Raw genomic sequence first — 20,278 nt, forward strand, 5'->3', positions numbered from 1 at the left:
TAGGACAGTATGTTAGTGTCATTTAGGATAATGGATGGGATATTACAACATTGCATAAATCAAGGTATTTCAATTCTATTGAAAATGTTTTGTTTTTATTATGTACAAACATACATATTATATACATAATAATCTCATGTCTTTTATGACACAGAGGTCGGGAGCCAGTTAAAGAGAATGTTAGTGCAGTTGCCTTAATTCCCATGTACAGAACATGAGGAATCAATATGGAAATTGACTTAAAAAGTTTCATTTTGTCAGTGGCTTACTGACAAACAGCAAACAAAATGTCTGTGTTCACAAACAGATTCAATTTTTGTTGTTGTAGTTTTTGGACTGGATTGAAACAACTTTTTATTAATAAGAACTATTGAGATTCATACCCGTTATTTATAATTTCTATACAGACAGAGCAATTAGCCACACATTAGCAAAGTATATCAAAACAGCTCCTCATGGCTTCAAGAGCATTAGGATTTATCGCTAACATTTCTCATCAGACTTCTACAAGGCTATTCTCTCTGGCAGGAGGGCAAGAGCTTCAGGATTTACTTGTATTTATTGAAATGCACATTTCACTCAACTTTTTAGAAATGTTTCTTGCATTTAGTCCTAGCAGTGTAAAACTTTGGTTTCACAAAAGTTATTCACAATAAAGCAAGTCTGTATCACAGCTCTAACACTGTAGGCCTACAGCATAAAGAAACCAGTTCTTTCTTGAAATCAATTATTTCTAAATGGCAAAGCTTTAAAGAATTGTTTCTACAAAACAGTCCAGCACAAACAAGACTAATATTGCAAGTGACTTAATTTTTTAATAATGAAATACTGGTTCACTCTGAATGTAGCACACATTGCCTAAGAAGGCTTTATTAAGCAACCATATCATACTGATGGTAATACAGAACTGTGTCTCTCTATTCCTCAATACAGTGTTGGCTTACAATGTCATAATTGGTTCATCCTCAGACAATACACACTGAAAGTACATTCACTGTATTCCACCCAAAACTCTTGCCACAGAATCCTGCATTTTGTGGCTGACAGACCTCACAATCGTTTTGATTCTCAGAATCAGAGCACCTTATCTCACATTCACATTTCAAACATATGTCAACAACAATTCACAACACTCTGAGGAGTACCAGAACTACTTACACCTCCTTCTTTTTCTCCTGACCCCTCTGATAATCTATGGGTGACTGAAGTGCTTTCAGAAAGTCTTTCTGTGTCTGCAGAATACTCCGAATTGTCGACACCCATTCTTCACAACTTTCTTTAGACATTGGTTGGCAGACATATGACAAGTTGGGCTTATTGGGATCAGTTGATCGAATTATAAACTTTCCTGGCTCACAATCATCAGGAACTTCTTCTAGGCTCATTTTATTTACCTAATGACCAGAAAAGAAGTTTAAAAATATGCTATTTTCAGATTAAACATAACACAAATATGCTATTTTCAGATTAAACATAACACAAATATGCTACTATAATACACAGTTTTCAGAAAATTGAATTCAAAGAGATTGTTCATATAAAGATAACAGCAGTAGGGGTAAAACTATAAACTGTGCTCTAACCTGTATATGGGCCTTATAAATGTACACTGGATTGGAGAACTGAGTTTTCTTTCCAACAGCTTCACTGAATATTACATTCTGTTCAAAAAAGAAGACATGCAACTCCTTTCCTTTGAAGTTAAATGCTGAATTCCCTTCACAACACACCAATGGTCCGTGAAGTAGAAGTTTCCCTTGTGCTGTTATTTTACCCTGAAACACAGACATACTCCACATTCAAAAAGCAAATCTTCTGCAAAATACATGAGGAATGGATTTTTGTTCTGCATGGTGTAGATAACATCTCAGCTAAACTTTCTGATGTAACTATCATAGGAAGTGTTTATAGCATAATTTCTGAATGGAAAGCATTTAAAACTTGTTTGTCACAGAATAATGTTCTTGTGGAAATGAGGTGCTGTACTTACAGATCGCTAACTTCAGACAGGAGATGGTGGTTCTCATCTGGTCAAAGAGGGTTTATGGTTGATACAGAATGTTATAATTGAGATCTAAGGCAGAGATCAGAGTATGGATGATGTAGCTACAGAAATAGAGGTTTAACAGTGGGAAAATGTGAAAAGATAAAAGCACCCACAGAAAAATAGAAAATGTTCAGTTTTTTTAAGTAGGAGATGGAAAAACTGTAGTGTTGTGTAAGACTGATGAAATGGGTAGTGGATTTATTATCTTGATGCTGTAAGTATAGCTACAGGAATACAGAAACTAAGCAGAGTGGAAGCTACGTAATACAGTCATGTATCTGAGTGCAATAGTGAAGTACACCTTGAGAGGATTTCACACAATGAATAAGTGCATTGTAGTTGTATACAGGATGTCCCACAAAAACACCTACAAACTTTAGGGACAGGTTCCTTACAACAAAATAAGAAAAAAATGTCTAGTAAACATGGGTTCTAAAATGCATATCTTAAGAGCTATGAGCAGTTATTCAGTGAAGAGCTGTGTTTCATGGCAGAGAAGATGAACCAGGGCACACAGCTTTTAACGTATTCATTTTAGACCCCATGTTTACTAGACATTCCTTTCTTGTTTTGGTGTAAGGAACCTGTCACTAAAGCTTGTTAGTGGTTTTTGGGACACCCTGTACATGCAGCTAACAGAAACTATGTTGACTGTTGAAAGCAGTTTATTGGTGCTTGATGCTGAGATGCAAAACACATTCTTAAATTGAATAATCTTTACTCCAAGTTAATCATCCCATTAAGGATAAAATAAGATGACCTCTCTGACTTCTCTTTAAGTTATATGCTTCTATTTAATTATTTCAGTGTATAAAATAAACGTCCACAATGATACTCCATTAATTCTCTTCTCAAATGTTCAAACTCTCTACAGTGAAAAATCTGTTATTAAGAATGAATGCTGGTGTACCCTCTGGTTTTTCCCCATCTCTGCTCCTCTCCTTTTCTGCTGCCCGTCCCCTCCCTCTTCATCCCCCACAGCCTCCCGATGCTGCATCTGGCAGCCTTGTCTTGCCGCCATAGTCCCGCATGCTCCACGAAAAAGCGCTCGTCTCTCCCTCACATGTACCCTACTATCCCTCCCCCTTGCCCACCCACACCGGACTGCTGCTTTTGTTCAAGGCAACAGCTGCATTCTGGGTGTAGTGGCCAGAGATAGCTGCCATGTGAGTGTGAAGTGTGCTTGGCTGTGGGAATGTGTGTGTGTTTTCTTTCCTGAAGAAGGCTTTGGCTGAAAACTGAATGTGTAACAGTCTTTTCATTGTGCCTGTCTGTAATTCAATGTGTCATCTTTATGGTGAGTAGCAATCTATCCTTATCATGATATTGTTGATATTTCAGCCTGAAATTTCCATTGTTTGAAAGATAAAATATTTACATTTGAGGAAATCCTGTTCTAGCAGCACTTGATCCCACACTGCAAAAGCATTATAGCAAATGACAGCATTGTAAAATGGTTATTGGATGAATAAGTAACTATACTGTACCATGCTACACTACACTTCATACATTCTTCTTCCCTGACTTAGAAATTCAGAGCCACAGATTGAACTTTTTCTCCAGGATATGCTTAGTTTCCACTATACATTCCAGTTTTGAAAAATATAACCCTTATGAAACCAGAATTCTCTTCATACTTTTTATCTTTGCTTCCTATTTCTCCATTTCTTTCCATCCACAGCTATCGTAATTATCATAATGTTACTAAGTTAAGGTACTGTAGTTACTGACAGTGTTGTCTTTATCACTTCTGTAAGATTTTCAATAGCAATATTACTGCTTGTGTTTCTGCTAGTAAAACAAGTTTCCAAAACTTTCTTTTCGAAAATACTAATTGTATGTTATACAAACTGATGAACAAACTTACATCAAAACCCTGGAGCCTGCCCACATCCATCATGTCATTTGCAGCCTTGGGAACAACCTGCATCACCTGCAGTGCAATACGTAATGAGTCAATCTCATTCTGAAGCTTTGCTCGTTCAGTGTATTTGTAGATGTCTCGCAACAAAAGCTGGTACTTCATAATGCGCTGAACAGGTTTGATGAGCAGGTCACCTAATGTCAGTTTATGGCCAAGCTTTTGGCGAAGTTCCTGAAAACAATGATAACAGTACTATTATAACTAGGGCTGCAGACATATAAAAGATTTGTTGTGATCTGCCTATTATTACAAGTTTTTGATGCACACAGTGTTCTGAACACAAAGTCGTTTTGATGAAATATTTTTGTTAGTCAAAGTTTAAATCTGCATTAAAATAATAACAAATCATATGTGGACTTTGAGACAATCATTAATTTTACTTGAGGCTGTATAGTGTTTGTTTATTCATTCATTCATGTACACATGATGTTCTGTAAATCCCATCTTATAGAATTGCTTTGAAAAAGTCCACTGTTGCTTTTCCTCCCATACCACTCAGTTGCTTCTCCTCCTATACCACTCAGCTGCTGTTTGTATCTAATACTTCCAACAAATCATTAACATAACTTTAAACAGATGGCTATAAGCTGTCTATGTACTGGAAAAGTCAAGATTTACCTAATACAAATGTTAGTTTTACATGAAGGCACAGTTTTTAGTATAAATATTCTGCTAAATTGTACGAGGATTGACTAACAAGACATTCTCTCTCTCTCTCTCTCTCTCTCTCTCTCTCTCTCTCTCTCTATTTTAAAAGGGGGAGGGGATTTTTGCATTTCCTGCCAGATATTCACAGGCAACCTGTTAAAAGACTTTGCATAAGAATATAAAACTCAATACGAAACCTAGAGAGCAATGCACAGTTTTTTTCTACTTCTAAGAGAGTGAGTATGGGTGAAATAATATGGACCAACATGCAATTCAGAACCTGGAAATTAAGTAATATATTATCAGGTATTTTATCACACTGTTCTTCATTTACATACTGACTTTCAGACTCTCATAGGATTTATAATAGGGCACAAGTTTTAAGAGACAAATGAAGTATTGTTATGAGCTTATAATGCAAACCACTAGAAAAGTGACATTTTTATTTAACGACACATGCTATGCCTAATATAAATCAGAAAGTATTACAATGCAGAAACGTAGAACCATAATCAGACTCAGGACTAGCACTGAAGAACCAAATTAGCATGAGTCCCCAATTTTTTAAAAAGTGTTTCAAGATGTTAATCATAAGTTACTGGTTTGTTGTAATTACATTTTGTCAATTGTCTGAATAATAAAAATAATAGGATAAATGTATGGAACAGGACTTACCTCAAAATAGATATCATATTCTGAGACTATGTACTCCGAAACGGGTTTGTTTTGACAGTAAACCACATACATATGCAGTTTTCTCTCATATCTCTTGAAGAGTGGGCCAAGTTCTTCCGGATGGCTGAGGCATTTCTCTAGAGCCTTCAAAAAGAAGCTAGAAGAAAAGTACATTGTTATAGTAAGACCAGATAAAGATGTATGACTACTTTCTTATTATAAATAAGTAATGAGATGTTTTCAAAACTTCAATGATCATGCAATAACCAAATATTTAATAAAGGTTTCTTTCCTGAAAATTGCATGTTTTCAAACCATTACATAATAAATGGACACTGCACAAATAAAACTTACAAACGAATAAAACTTAATTTCATCGTTTGTCTGGCAGACAGAAATGTAAATAAAGCTCTATGAGGCAATTTTCTCGCTCCCATGTTGTTGAAAAGGCAAAGGCACAATCAAATAAACATTTGCTAAAATGCCAGTTAATGTTCTGCAAATCATACTTTCCCCCTATTCTGAAAAATGCTGTAGTTTTATGTTTGAGAAGGTGATTGGAAATAAAAGCACACAACAATTCATGGGTAACATAAAACACGAATGGCTATCTGTGATGTTTATAACACAAAATTTGCATAATAAGCAAAGATCAGAATTGCAGTACCAACTACTCTCCTCTTACACAAGAGTAACAATGTAAGCAAGACAGAATTGAACATGTACAGTATTAAACATGTTGGCCAGCCAACAATAAACACTTAACAACATTAAAGGAGAATCACAGAGCACAACTCTTGCAAATCAGTATTCTGGGTGACAAGAGGACAAACAATGAAAAATTAAAACTGTAATCTCGCAGACAGAGTAATTCAATAAATATTTATTTTAGCTCAGATGAAAACAGTTTGATGTGAAGTCAGTACAGCCATCTATGGAGCAGGATGAAATTATTTTGAGAGGAAATGTATACAGCTTTGCCAAGAGTTGACAATGATATTTTTCTGGAGGGATTTATAAAAAATGTATCTCTAAACACAGCCACCTGTGCTATAAAATCAAATCCCATTTGTGGAATATGAGCACAGTATGTTAATTTTGAATTCTATGAATGTTAGTGTAATAATAAAAAAAAGTGAATTAATTTCTGACTGGTTTTGTGTTTGTTCTGTAAGTGCTTTTAGACAGTCTCTTAATTTCATATGACTTTTATTCTTAAGAGCAAAAGTTGCTTCAAATATGAATATTTCTGAAGGAGATGCAGTTAACAATTGTGAACAGTTTAACATATTGGTGGTGTACTTTAGTTTATAGTAAGAATATTACCAAAAGCAAAGTGTATTGTGATCTATTTTATACAATGAAACATGTGAACTTCCTTCCATCTGTAAAATGGACAGGCAATGTATCATAAAGTAAAATGTTATCTCATGTAAAAGCAATGCAAAGTAGTAACAAATCGTGATTTTTTTGTTGATACTAGAATATACTAAACATGAGAGGTTTATTATTACTAAGAGTATTTACTAATGTTCTATTCAGCATCTCCGTAAGCCAAAAAAATTCAGTACAACATCACAAATATCCATTATAAGACATTATTTTTCACAAGTCAATGACATATAATTCCTGACATTACAACATACAATTCCTGTCATTATGACTACATTTCCAAGACATCACTCTGGGGAAAATACACATTCATGTGATGCAGGAGGGCAATAACTTAGTGACCATAGCATCTATTGTGAAATGCATCCCACGTCTAGTTTCATTAGTATTGCTAAGCAGAATAAGCAAAAATTTCGGATATTCTAAATTTCAATTTCCCAGCCTGTGCATAATCTTTATCTTCTTTCATGGCATATTTTATGGATAAACCCTTTCTGAATAAAATAAAAATACTCATAAAGTTTACAGAAATGGAGGAAGAAATGGTCACGGGCATGATGCAAAATCATCCCTACATTTATGAGCAATGATTAATGAATTGTAAGACACTTAGCTAAATTAGTAGTCTACGGTCTGAACCTGGGTTGTCTCTTGAATGCAAATCCAGCATTTTATATCAAGTTCATTCAATATTATAAGTGGAAAATGATAAAAATTATAGTTAATGTGAAGTATAATATATTATAGAAAGAGCAGGAAAGAAATCTATCACAAATCAGTAGGGAGTAATTAACCATATGGCATGTGTAACTATGAAGTATGAAAAGTGAAAGGGAGTATAATGTTGAATACCAGAAGTTTATGTTTATTGTGGCTGGTGAAAAAAATGGAACATTATCACACAGAAAGTCAAGGAAAATATTTCTTTTATCTTACTTAAACCCTATTAATGATGAGTTTTACAATTTATTATGGTAAAAAAGTAAATAGCCAATAGAAATATGCCATTTTTCTCAATGATGGTCACGACTGACTACATATGTCTTTTATTCTGTTATTGGGACTGCCATAACAAGCAGCTCATGACTATGAAATTACAAAGAAGTGAAATGCACATTTACTCAAATTAAGGAAATGCTTAAAAACTTAGAAAAAAAACTAAGAAAGAAATATTCCTGACAGATACAGTACTACAGCAAATTTATCAATCTGATATCCGTAATATACTTTAATGGTAGCATAATATATGTGAAGATAATGTTACTCACTCTCTGTGCCACTCATAGATGGCTTCCAAGTTTCCGAACACCATTTTGTCTTTGCCTCCTCTCAGATCCTCAGGCATTGGTATTTCACAGTCTGGATTCCTCATAAGAGGCATGTAGCCCTCTGTAACATATTCCAGATCACGTACATAGTCCCTCTCAGTCTCCACCAATTCTCTAATTACGTATTCACGTTTGCGTATGGCGGCAACTGCCGCATCCTCAACACTTTCACTGTCACTTGGCGCAGCTGTCGTGCCACTGGCACTGCCTTGTGCTTCACCCCCTTCCCTGCTCCCTCCACCTTTATCATCAGCTGTCTCTTCTTCACAAGTCCCCTGCCCTTCACTACCAGTATTTGTGCTTGTTTCACCATCAGATGCCATTTCACTCGACACTTTTGAATCTCGATTAAGGAGACTGTTCCTTTCCTGATTTTCTGTGTGCTGCTCCTGTAGAGAACACAACATTTCTTCAGTGAATGATCACAAAAACCTGTCTCTGTCAATACTTAAATATAATTCTGAAGTGTTAACATGCAGCAGCAACTGTACAGTCTAGTATTCCGACTAACTTTATCAATTTCTTGAGAATCCATGCTGAAATGAACTTATGAATTACACTGTGAGGCAAAAATGTGTGCAGTGTCAATTATAACTGGTAAGTCATAAGCATTTAACATTTTTTTTTGTAAATTCCATTACTGAAACAGAAGTGTTTTCAAGTGTTCCTATAGGTTTTGAAAGTTGTAACCAATCTATCATTAAAATGAGATCAGAATTTTAACTTAGACTGCACATAGTCTGTGGGAATAAAATGCAGTGTAAACATTGTACAACTAATCGGAATGAAAATTTGAAATTTTAACTCTGGAATCAATGCAATCATTATGCACAACATAAGATGAATGTCTAGTTATTAACTAACACAAAGACTGGACAGTTTAAAGAGGAACACAAGTTAAAAGCAAATGTTGTGTGACTACTTATCAGAACTTTTAAACAATGCTTTCACCAGGAGATATAGACAGCTAGGAAAGAAGAAAGGGAAGATACAAATACCCTACATGAAAGGGCAAGTTGAATATGGAAGACGTAACTGGACATAACACTTCCATTCTGTTATACGTAACTCCCACATGAAGGGAAACCTCACAGCAAATACTAAAACAAGACAAACACAAAATACATAAATAGAACTGCAGTTAATCTCCCCTCCCCCCCCCCCCCCCTTGCCCTCTCTCAAATGTAATTAATTCCTTTCCTGTGAGTTGCATTTCTCTGGCATTAGAATCCAAAGGGAGTTTTCCTTCTTTACAACAATAGAACAACCTTGTTTTGTCTCCCCAGTTTTTTTTTTTCATCAGTCTATTATGGAAGTACATAGTCAGTATTCATGATCTGTCTGGATTTTACTCCTATTCCAGTTGTTCTGTGTTTGTACGCAGATGCTACTCTTGGGTTTCACAATAACAAACATGTTCAGATCTCATCCCACACCAAACCCAAAGATCACTTACAAAATTTTAATTTCAGAGAACCGTGGCTCCTTACTTCAATGATATCTGTGTTTCTTAGTATTCCAAATGTAATCAATATGAAAAACTGTTCCTACGTCATGCTTGTGGTAAACGTAAGTTTAACATTGTGTCCACCAAAAATAAAACTGCGCCTGACACCAAATGCCAGCACATGTATAATTCTATATACCATATCTACACAGATATCACACAGATACATCAGCAGCAAAAAATTTTGAATGACTAATGATATAAGACAGAGTACACTGACTATGAATACAAAATCTATTGCAAACAAGGTGAGAATTTATTCATAATAAAATAAATTGCAGTGAGCATGTTCCACAAATGCTTACATAAAACTAATTAAGCCAAACAAAAATTAAAGACATTCAATAATGTGTTTATAGCAAACTACATGTGAACTCCAAGTGTGTGCAAGAGACTACCACCAGCACCTGACTGAAAGAGAAAGCAACAGCATGATATCAATTATGATGATACACTACATTTGAAATGTAATTTCCAAATGTGCCAGTAATACAGAATTGTGCAGCCAAATATACACTCTGAAATCATGCACAACTCAACATAAGGGTTCAGGGCAAACAAGAAAAGTAATTAAAAAAGCCTCATTTAACTACAAACACACCATTCGCTCTTTGACGATTTGCTCTATTTCAGCCAAGTCAGCAGATGTGGCTCCCTCCAATGCCTTGAGAGAGAGGCTGGATGACTGTAAAGACAGAGCTATATTCTGACAACTGTTACAAAAATAAGGCCTACTGCTGCAGACACTCATGATCTTTGAAGTTTCTGTTATTAAAGATGAAACTGTCTTCATGATACAAGAAAACTGTATGAAAAATTAATGATAAATATATTTATATAATCATTTTTGCTTACAGTAACCTAGGTATTACACACAGCAGGTGATAGCAAATGGTATTTACAACAAATACAATGAAACTACAAATCAATAAATAATTTTTTTGTCCTCTTCAAAAATTAATGAAAGAATTCCTTTACAGACCTGAAATCATGCTTAAACTGAAGTTTCTCGTAAATAACTATGTTACAGCATATAGCAGTGGCAAAATATTGCATAGTTTTGTATGTTTTTTCCCAATGCCGTATTTCATACAGCTACAAGCAAACCACATCTCACATTTTCTCTCCTATTCATGATCCTATTGCTTTGCAACCCACCCTTGTAATTTTTTTTTTTTTTTTTTTACACCCTGAAATGAATATTTCCTCCAGAAACAATATCTATGAACTATGCACTATGTTTTATATTTAAAAGCCTCTGTATGTCAGTTAAGGATCTCTGTTACTGTTTAGATAATCTGTATTTTCTTTCCAAATTCTCTTTCTATGCTCCAAACAAACACTCTGCTATTTGCCTAATTTAGTTTTCATTTGATTCTATGTATCTCCCCAACTTACAAGATACCACAAATAGATAAACACCTTTTTTTTAAACTTAGATAAATACACAATGAAGTGTAATAAAATATAGAAAGATAAACTGCATAAATTTTTATAAAATTAATAGCACAGATTTAAATATGTACGTTATGTAAGCTATAAAAGGTCCTACATTACTCACAGATAATATCTCAATAAACACCTTATATGTTAGTCAATGATCGGTTGTATTCTGAAAAACTACAAAATCAGCTATAGCTGAATAGCCTGTAAATGCTTAAGTGAATAAGAACCCATTTACACTACACTTAGAAACAAATGTCTGGTGGGGTTCTCATCAGCATCTGTTGTAGCAAAGTAGTATTTGTGTTAATAACACTAGCATGAAAACATTTTACCTTTAGTGAGTACATACTGCAAGAATCAATTCTTGAAATACACTGCCTGATAAAAAAAAAAAAAAAAAATGAAGCACACGAACACCCAGGAGGGGTGGAGGAAAAAAAATGAAACGGTTTGAGAGAGTTTTTGTAAATTCACCTTGTCAATATGAGCTCACTTACCAGTAGGACACAACACCCCCTCTTACCTAGATGTACGCTCTTGTTCAGTTAGGAAGGGTATCATAAAGCCATTATACCCCATCCTGAGGCAAGCTAGCCTATAACTGTTGTACTTGGTTTTTGATACCCTATACACTGACACTGGGATGAAGTTGATGTTCGAACTGATCCCACCCATATTCTATTGAGGACAGGTATGAAGATCTTACTGTCCACAGGAGTTTATCAACATCAAGCAGACAGATCACACTGATAAGTGCTATGTCTGGATGAGGATTGTCCTATTGAAAAATGGAACCATGATACGATCATATAAGTGGTAAAACACATGAGTACACAAGATGATCCCTCAATCACTAAGTCCCCACACCCCGGTGCCACAAGTAACACTGCTGTGGCTCTACAAAACATTGGAAGATAGGGACCTTTCCCCATGTCGCTGCCTTACTCACAAGCAATGGTCATCGAAGGTAGTGCAGAACTGTGAATCAATGATGCAAAATGACAAAGGATTTTGCAGGGTGTCCATTACTTGTTCTCAGATGGCAGGCACAGATGTGAAGGTGTTGCACTGTGTTTGATGCAGAATATGGCATTCCTCACTGTCATGGTCAGACACAGTCACCCATAATCCTTGATATGAGTACACCTGCCCTCACATTCCCATGCAGTCCAACATCAGGCCACTGTCACATCCAAACATTCCACACACCCGAGTATTGCATGATTCAACCAGCCAGCCAGACGGAGACCCACAATGGGGCCCCTTTCAAAGTCTGTCAGGTGCCGATAAGCTGTGTCACCCAAGCACACGGCACATGCTTGTCCTCCACAGTGATCATTCATCATTCGACATTGTTCATGCCCCTTATACATCCTACCAGACTGGTAACAACACTATACATGAACAACACTAATGGACTATCTGTAACAGAAAATTGCAACTCTAACCATTTACAGACCTATCGATGATGTGAATGTGTTAAAAGTTACATTGTTGTCTGACCACATCTTCTGATTGCTTCACTTTTTTTGTCAAGCAATGTATGTGAATAAGATTGTGTCCTATGTTGCTTTTTGAACCATACAACACACAGAATATTGAAACTTTGTTGAATACGTGCTTGCTGAACTGAAGCTGATATTTCTGTTTAGGGACAGTATGAACCATTGTTGCATGAAACCCATTCACTAGGCACAAAGTAAGTTGAAGGTGGTTGTTGTTGTTGTTGTTGTTGTTGTTGTTGTCTTCAGTCCTGAGACTGGTTTGATGCAGCTCTCCATGCTACTCTATCCTGTGCAAGCTTCTTCATCTCCCAGTACCTACTGCAACCTACATCCTTCTGAATCTGCTTAGTGTATTCATCTCTTGGTCTCCCTCTACAATTTTTACCCTCCATGCTGCCCTCCAATACTAAATTGGTCATCCCTTGATGCCTCAACACATGTCCTACCAACCGATCCCTTCTTCTAGTCAAGTTGTGCCACAAACTTCTCTTCTCCCCAATCCTATTCAATACTTCCTAATTAGTTATGTGATCTACCCATCTAATCTTCAGCATTCTTCTGTAGCACCACATTTCAAAAGCTTTTATTCTCTTCTTGTCCAAAATATTTGTTGTCCATGTTTCACTTCCATACATGGCTACACTCCATACAAATACTTTCAGAAATGACTTCGTTACACTTAAATCTATACTCGATGTTAACAAATTTCTCTTCTTCAGAAACGCTTTCCTTGCCATTGCCAGTCTACATTTTATATCCTCTCTACTTCGACCATCATCAGTTATTTTGCTCCCCAAATAGCAAAATGCCTCTACTACTTTAAGTGTCTCATTTCCTAATCTAATTCCCTCAGCATCACCCGATTCAATTCGACTACATTCCATTATCTTCGTTTTGCTTTTGTTGATTTTCATCTTATACCTTCCTTTCAAGGTACTATCCATTCCATTCAACTGCTCTTCCGAGTCCTTCGCTGTCTCTGACAGAATTACAATGTCATCAGCGAACCTCAAAGTTTTTATTTCTTCTCCATGGATTTTAATACCTACTCCGAATTTTTCTTTTGTTTCCTTTACTGCTTGCTCAATATACAGATTGAATAACATCGGGAAGAGACTACAACCCTGTCTCACTCCCTTCCCAACCACTGCTTCCCTTTCATGTCCCTCGACTCATAACTGCCATCTGGTTTCTGTACAAATTGTAAATAGCCTTTTGCTCCCTGTACAGGGCTATTACAAATGATTGAAGGGAATTTCATAAATTCACTGTAGCTCCATTCATTGACATATGGTCACAACACACTACAGATACGTAGAAAAACTCAAAGTTTTGTTCGGCTGAAGCCGCACTTTAGGTTTCTGCCGCCAGAGCGCTCGAGAGCGCAGTGAGACAAAATGGCGACAGGAGGCGAGAAAGCGTATGTCGTGCTTAAAATACACTCACATCAGTCAGTCATAACAGTGCAACGACACTTCAGGACGAAGTTCAACAAAGATCCACCAACTGCTAACTCCATTCGGCGATGGTATGCGCAGTTTAAAGCTTCTGGATGCCTCTGTAAGGGGAAATCAACGGGTCGGCCTGCAGTGAGCGAAGAAACGGTTGAACGCGTGCGGGCAAGTTTCACGCGTAGCCCGCGGAAGTCGACGAATAAAGCAAGCAGGGAGCTAAACGTACCACAGCCGACGGTTTGGAAAATCTTACGGAAAAGGCTAAAGCAGAAGCCTTACCGTTTACAATTGCTACAAGCCCTGACACCCGATGACAAAGTCAAACGCTTTGAATTTTCGGCGCGGTTGCAACAGCTCGTGGAAGAGGATGCGTTCAGTGCGAAACTTGTTTTCAATGATGAAGCAACATTTTTTCTTAATGGTGAAGTGAACAGACACAATGTGCGAATCTGGGCGGTAGAGAATCCTCACGCATTCGTGCAGCAAATTCGCAATTCACCGAAAGTTAACGTGTTTTGTGCAATCTCATGGTTTAAAGTTTACAGTCCCTTTCTCTTCTGCGAAAAAAACGTTACAGGACACGTGTCTCTGGACATGCTGGAAAATTGGCTCATGCCACAACTGGAGACCGACAGAGCCGACTTCATCTTTCAACAGGATTGTGCTCCACCGCACTTCCATCATGATGTTTGGCATTTCTTAAACAGGAGATTGGAAAACCGATGGATCGGTCATGGTGGAGATCATGATCAGCAGTTCATGTCATGGCCTCCACACTCTCCCGACTTAACCTCATGCGATTTCTTTCTGCGGGGTTATGTGAAAGATTCAGTGTTTAAACCTCCTCTACCAAGAAACGTGCCAGAACTGCGAGCTCGCATCAACGATGCTTTCGAACTCATTGATGGGGACATGCTGCGCCAAGTGTGGGAGGAACTTGATTATCGGCTTGATGTCTGCCGAATCACTAAAGGGGCACATATCGAATATTTGTGAATGCCTAAAAAAACTTTTTGAGTTTTTGTATGTGTGTGCAAAGCATTGTGAAAATATCTCAAATAATAACGTTATTGTAGAGCTGTGAAATCGCTTCAATCATTTGTAATAACCCTGTATTTTACCCCTGCCACCTTCAGAATTTGAAAGAGCGTATTCCAGTAAAGATTGTCAAAAGCTTTCTCTAGGTCTACAAATGCTAGAAATGTAGGTTTGCCTTTCCTTAATCTAGCTTCTAAGGTAAGTCGTAGGGTCAGTATTGCCTCACGTGTCCCAACATTTCTACGGAATCCAAACTGATCTTCCCTGAGGTCGGCCTTTACTAGTTTTTCCATTCGTCTGTAAAGAATCCACGTTAGTATTTTGCAGCTGTGACTTATTAAACTGATAGTTCGGTAATTTTCACATTTGTCAACACCTGCTTTCTTTGGGATTGGAATTGACACAATACCTAGCACTTAAAATCACACGGACCATAAGCACAGATGTTTCAGCCAAGTACATCAGCAAGTAATTGTACTCAGTTGTGGAAAACTGTACACAGTAATGATCTGTAGATTAAAACTTGATTGAAACACATTCTAGCAATATGCACAGGCAATAACATTGTTAAGATAAAAAGCCAACGTTTTTTTGATCTCCATGAGCTCAAAGTTCCCCAAGTATATGTATGCACTTGTACTTGACACTTCATAGCTAGAGAGATTGTAAAGAAAACAACATTAATGTATATCACATGATGTTCAGAAAGGGAGTAAGGCACCATTTCTATCTGAGATATCTGTGAACGATCTTACTGAAGAAAAAAAAAATCACAAATAAATCAGGTTGCAACAACTGGAATCTCTCCAGAAGGATAATGTGAACAGCAGAGTAGTACCTACCCGCTTGCCCTGGCTCTCGTCAGCTGAGGCAGCTCCTGCAACGACGAGTGGCTCACTGATGGGTTTCATGGGTGGTGGCAGCTCTACATCATCCTCTGGCTCCTCGCCGTTCTGGTCCACGAAGGGTGGCCGCGAGCTGGGAGCTGGTGCTAGCCGCTCTTCTGCGCTCGACTCTTCACCCTCCGGCTGTGCCACTGCCTGCTTGTTGCCCATTTCCCCAGATGGCAGCTGTAACAAGTTGGATGAACCACGGTTTCATAATGTCTCCAAATTTCAACAGATATCCACTGTTACAAAACTGTTATCCACAAATACAAAAATACTAAGCAGACATGGGAAATTAAAATTTGAGAATATCTCTTTTCAGTTAAACCATAGGTGTAAACAGATACTACATATCATGAATGTTGACGCATATGAACAGAAGGATGTTGCAGCACCAAAGCTGAAAGCTATTTTCCCTAAATATCACAAAGCATGTAGCTATGCTGTGAAAACAGAGGTCTGTGAACTAATGTACAGGTTAAATGATGAATGTTCAGAGAACATTTCCATCTTTCCTATTCTGATTAGCAGTAACTATTATGTATGTCTTATGTATACTGATTCTCTCTCTGAGGTGTGCTGCAAAACTAAAAAGAGAAAGAAAAAAAAAGGTAAGAGTGAGAGTATCTTCATGCTTTGAGTAACAGTACATCTCGAAAGGTGGATGCCTGTTATTAGAGTGGACTTACAGATTAATTGAAGCTACCTTAGAAAGAAATTGTAAACTCTGGAAATCAAACAACAGTGTTGAATGAGAAAAATTACAATGCGGTGAAGTTGTTATCAGAAATGCATCAAGTACACACTGCACAAGAATGCTGAAGATGAAAATAAATGATTACAGTTTGAGACAAATGGAAACACATAACTATCAGAAAACTAGTATTTAGTGATTTTCATTTTCTGCCATTTTCACATCTCACTTAAGGTGAACGTTATACCTAAGCTATTCAGCCCTGTACTGTCTCAAAGACTTTGAGTGGTTCTTCAACAATAAACATTGTTTTTCTTACTAGGTGATGGCAAGTAACTATAAATGCCACCAACAGTTGCAACAGCTGCAGCATTGCGAGTTAAATATACAGGACTAGAAGCAAATGGATCTCAACAATGAAACATGTTTTACAGGCGTAAGTGTGCAACTTTTCAGATGCAACGGCTGGGAATATGCAAAGTTCCTGGCAGCAGAGATTAGATTCCCAATGGTACCCAAACCACATCATATATTTCACAAATAAACTCCACTGTCACTTTATCACTATGTGATCAATGATTTGACTTAAGACAAAAAAGAAGTTAGGTTAATGTAATGTCCGCTCGACAGAAGAGGTGGAGCAGAAGCCTGGATGGAAATGAATGGGGGAAGAAACAGGCTGTGGCCTGGTTGAAGTAACCATTTCAACATTTGCCTCCAATGCCCAGGGAAATAAACCACGAAGGCTTAGCTGAGCTTTGAGCCAGCTCCTCAGAAATAAAGACGTGTTGGTACTCAAACGATAAGAGATGATCATACTATCTTATCTAATGAGTGATTGCCTCAATGAATTTATGTGATTACAAAATTAATGGCACACTTCTGGTGCCCTTCACAGCGTTTGAATGGCCTAGGTGATAATACTACTAAGTTACGGATAATGGACGAATGCACAAAATCATTAGAAAACGAATGTCAAGAACTTGGATATACTGAAGACTATCTTCCAAGACAGCCGCGCACATGAGGCTGGTGCGACTTAGCATAGAATACTGCTCCCATGTTTGGGGTTCTCATCGAGTTAATCTGACAAAGGACGTTAACGAAATTCAGAGCTCAGTATATTTCGCAGTAACAGATTTGCTCTAAGAACTTGGAGCAGTTGGACGAAAGGCATCCCTTTCGCAAAACCATCAAGGGTAAATCCAGACAGCGGGTATTTAAGGAAGAATCCACAAAAATTGAGCAGCGTCCATTGTATACCTTTCGTAAGGATCATGAGAACAACATAACAATAGGTTAAGCTGCGTACGGAGGTGAACAGCCAGCCACTTTTCCGTCAGTTCACAAGCGAGTGAAACAGAACAGGGAGTGTCAAACAACAAACAAGTATTCATGTTTTCATCGTGCCTTCAGCTGTCAGCGGGTTGGAGTAATGTTCCAATGCGCGTTGTATTCGAAGGAAAAAAAGCAAAACGTATTTGGCACAGTTGCGATATTACATTTGCAGTCCTCAGCGTTCATTCAGTAAGATCACCTGGTTCTGAACCGCTTCAGTGGGGCCTTTTGGCAACATTTGGTTGATCAAACTTGCGCTTGCTCCAGGCGCCATCTACCATTGTTCTTTAAACATCTAAGAACACATCTGCTTGACTGTGGGCAAATCATGTCGGGTTTATACTTCCAGAGAAGCTAGCGATCGGATGTCTACTTCTCCTGGAGTACTCACTACGTTTTCTACATACACATCAACATACTCTCGAAGCCACTGTATGGTGCATGACAAGAGGGCGCTGTGTATCATTCCCTGTCATTCTCCTTCCTGTTCCATTCGCAAAGGGAGCTAGGGAAAAGGGACTGCCTGTGCGACTATGCAAAATCACTGATCTTCCTTATTTTACCCTTACGATTCTCACGCGGTGGAGGCAGCAGAATCGTTCCGCAGCCTAGAGAAAATGCGGGCTCTCTTAACCTTCCTCAATGGCGTTTCGCACAAACATACTGTTATTCTCCCCAACGATTCCTATCTAATAGGCTCATGGAGCATTTCGTAACACTCTAATACTGACCCGACTGCCCTGTAAAATCTTCATTCCCTGTCATTCTCCTTCCTGTTCCATTCGCAAAGGGAGCTAGGGAAAAGGGACTGCCTGTGCGACTATGCAAAATCACTGATCTTCCTTATTTTACCCTTACGATTCTCACGCGGTGGAGGCAGCAGAATCGTTCCGCAGCCTAGAGAAAATGCGGGCTCTCTTAACCTTCCTCAATGGCGTTTCGCACAAACATACTGTTATTCTCCCCAACGATTCCTATCTAATAGGCTCATGGAGCATTTCGTAACACTCTAATACTGACCCGACTGCCCTGTAAAATCTTCATTCCCTGTCATTCTCCTTCCTGTTCCATTCGCAAAGGGAGCTAGGGAAAAGGGACTGCCTGTGCGACTATGCAAAATCACTGATCTTCCTTATTTTATCCTTACGATTCTCACGCGGTGGAGGCAGCAGAATCGTTCCGCAGTCTAGAGAAAATGCGGGCTCTCTTAACCTTCCTCAATGGCGTTTCGCACAAACATACTGTTATTCTCCCCAACGATTCCTATCTAATAGGCTCATGGAGCATTTCGTAACACTCTAATACTGACCCGACTGCCCTGTAAAATCTTAGCATCATGCCTCTGAACTGCTTCGATGTCTCCCTTGTATCATAGTGGGGCTCCCAAATAGTCACGCACTGGTCAAAAACGCGTCGCACCAGTGTTTTGCAAAGTTATGTGCGCTCTTAGCGTTACGCATAAATGTTTAATCGACGTGACTGACTCGACACACATACGATTAATACTGTTTCTCCTACCCACCCGCATTAAATTGCATTTAACCTTGTTAACATCTACACCTATATTCCGTAAGCCATTGTACCGTACATGGCAGGTGGGGGGTTATCGATTTTCTTTCCTTTTCTATTAGTATAGTGACCGAAGAAAAATGATAGTCCACGTATATGCCTCTGCATTCGACCTAATCTCTCTTAGTTCATTCTCATTATCCTTACGCGAGATATACGACAGTGGCAATGTAATGGTCTGAGTCTCCTTCGAATATAGGTTCTTCAAATTTACGCAACAGTTTTTCGCGAGAACTACGTCGTCTTTATACTAAGGTTTCCTCGTTTAGTTCCCCGGGCATTCCTGTTACACTTCAGTAGGACTATACTGACCTGTTACGGACCTACCACCTCATATATGATTTCGTTCGATTTCTGCACGCATGCCTACTTGATAAGGACTTCAAACGCTAGAACAGAACTCTAGAATTGGCTGCACTAGCGACTTGTGTACGATTTTCTTTTATAGGTGCACTGATTTTCCCAGAACTCTTCGAACAAATCTAAGTCAATCGTTCGTCTTCCCTAACACCGATTTTACCTGACCGTCCCATTCCATATCGCTTCTTGATATTACTCCTAAATATTAGTGGGACCGTAAAGTAGCGTCGTTTTTTACATTAAATTCAAACACATAAATTATTAACACAAGTTTTTATTTTTAATCAATGATGTAATCATCCTCGTTCCCAACAACTTTTACCATCTAGTGCGTAAATTTTCAATGCCGCGTCGATAAAAATCAATTGGTTTTTGAGCAAAATATCTGGAGGTGACACTTTGGACATCATTCATATTTTCAAGTTTGTTGCCATTTACAAAACGTTATAACGGTCAGGATATACGG

The 20,278-nt window shown here is 38.0% G+C and overlaps 1 protein-coding gene across 1 annotated transcript in view; it reads right to left on the reverse strand.

The window, feature by feature from the left end:
* The window catches only part of LOC124612449 (kalirin), a 1,731,149-nt gene that overhangs the window by 41,840 nt on the left and 1,669,031 nt on the right, over positions 1-20,278 (reverse strand). Inside the window, exons 32-38 of the mRNA XM_047140672.1 lie at positions 15,807-16,034; positions 10,123-10,206; positions 7,955-8,403; positions 5,295-5,451; positions 3,915-4,142; positions 1,584-1,775; positions 1,159-1,394 (exon numbers count right to left, since the gene is read on the reverse strand). Coding sequence (XP_046996628.1) covers positions 1,159-1,394; positions 1,584-1,775; positions 3,915-4,142; positions 5,295-5,451; positions 7,955-8,403; positions 10,123-10,206; positions 15,807-16,034 — 1,574 coding nt within the window. The remainder of the gene's footprint in view (positions 1-1,158; positions 1,395-1,583; positions 1,776-3,914; positions 4,143-5,294; positions 5,452-7,954; positions 8,404-10,122; positions 10,207-15,806; positions 16,035-20,278) is intronic.

Source organism: Schistocerca americana, chromosome 4, assembly GCF_021461395.2.
Source record: "Schistocerca americana isolate TAMUIC-IGC-003095 chromosome 4, iqSchAmer2.1, whole genome shotgun sequence".
In the NCBI taxonomy this organism is placed as follows: domain Eukaryota; kingdom Metazoa; phylum Arthropoda; class Insecta; order Orthoptera; family Acrididae; genus Schistocerca; species Schistocerca americana.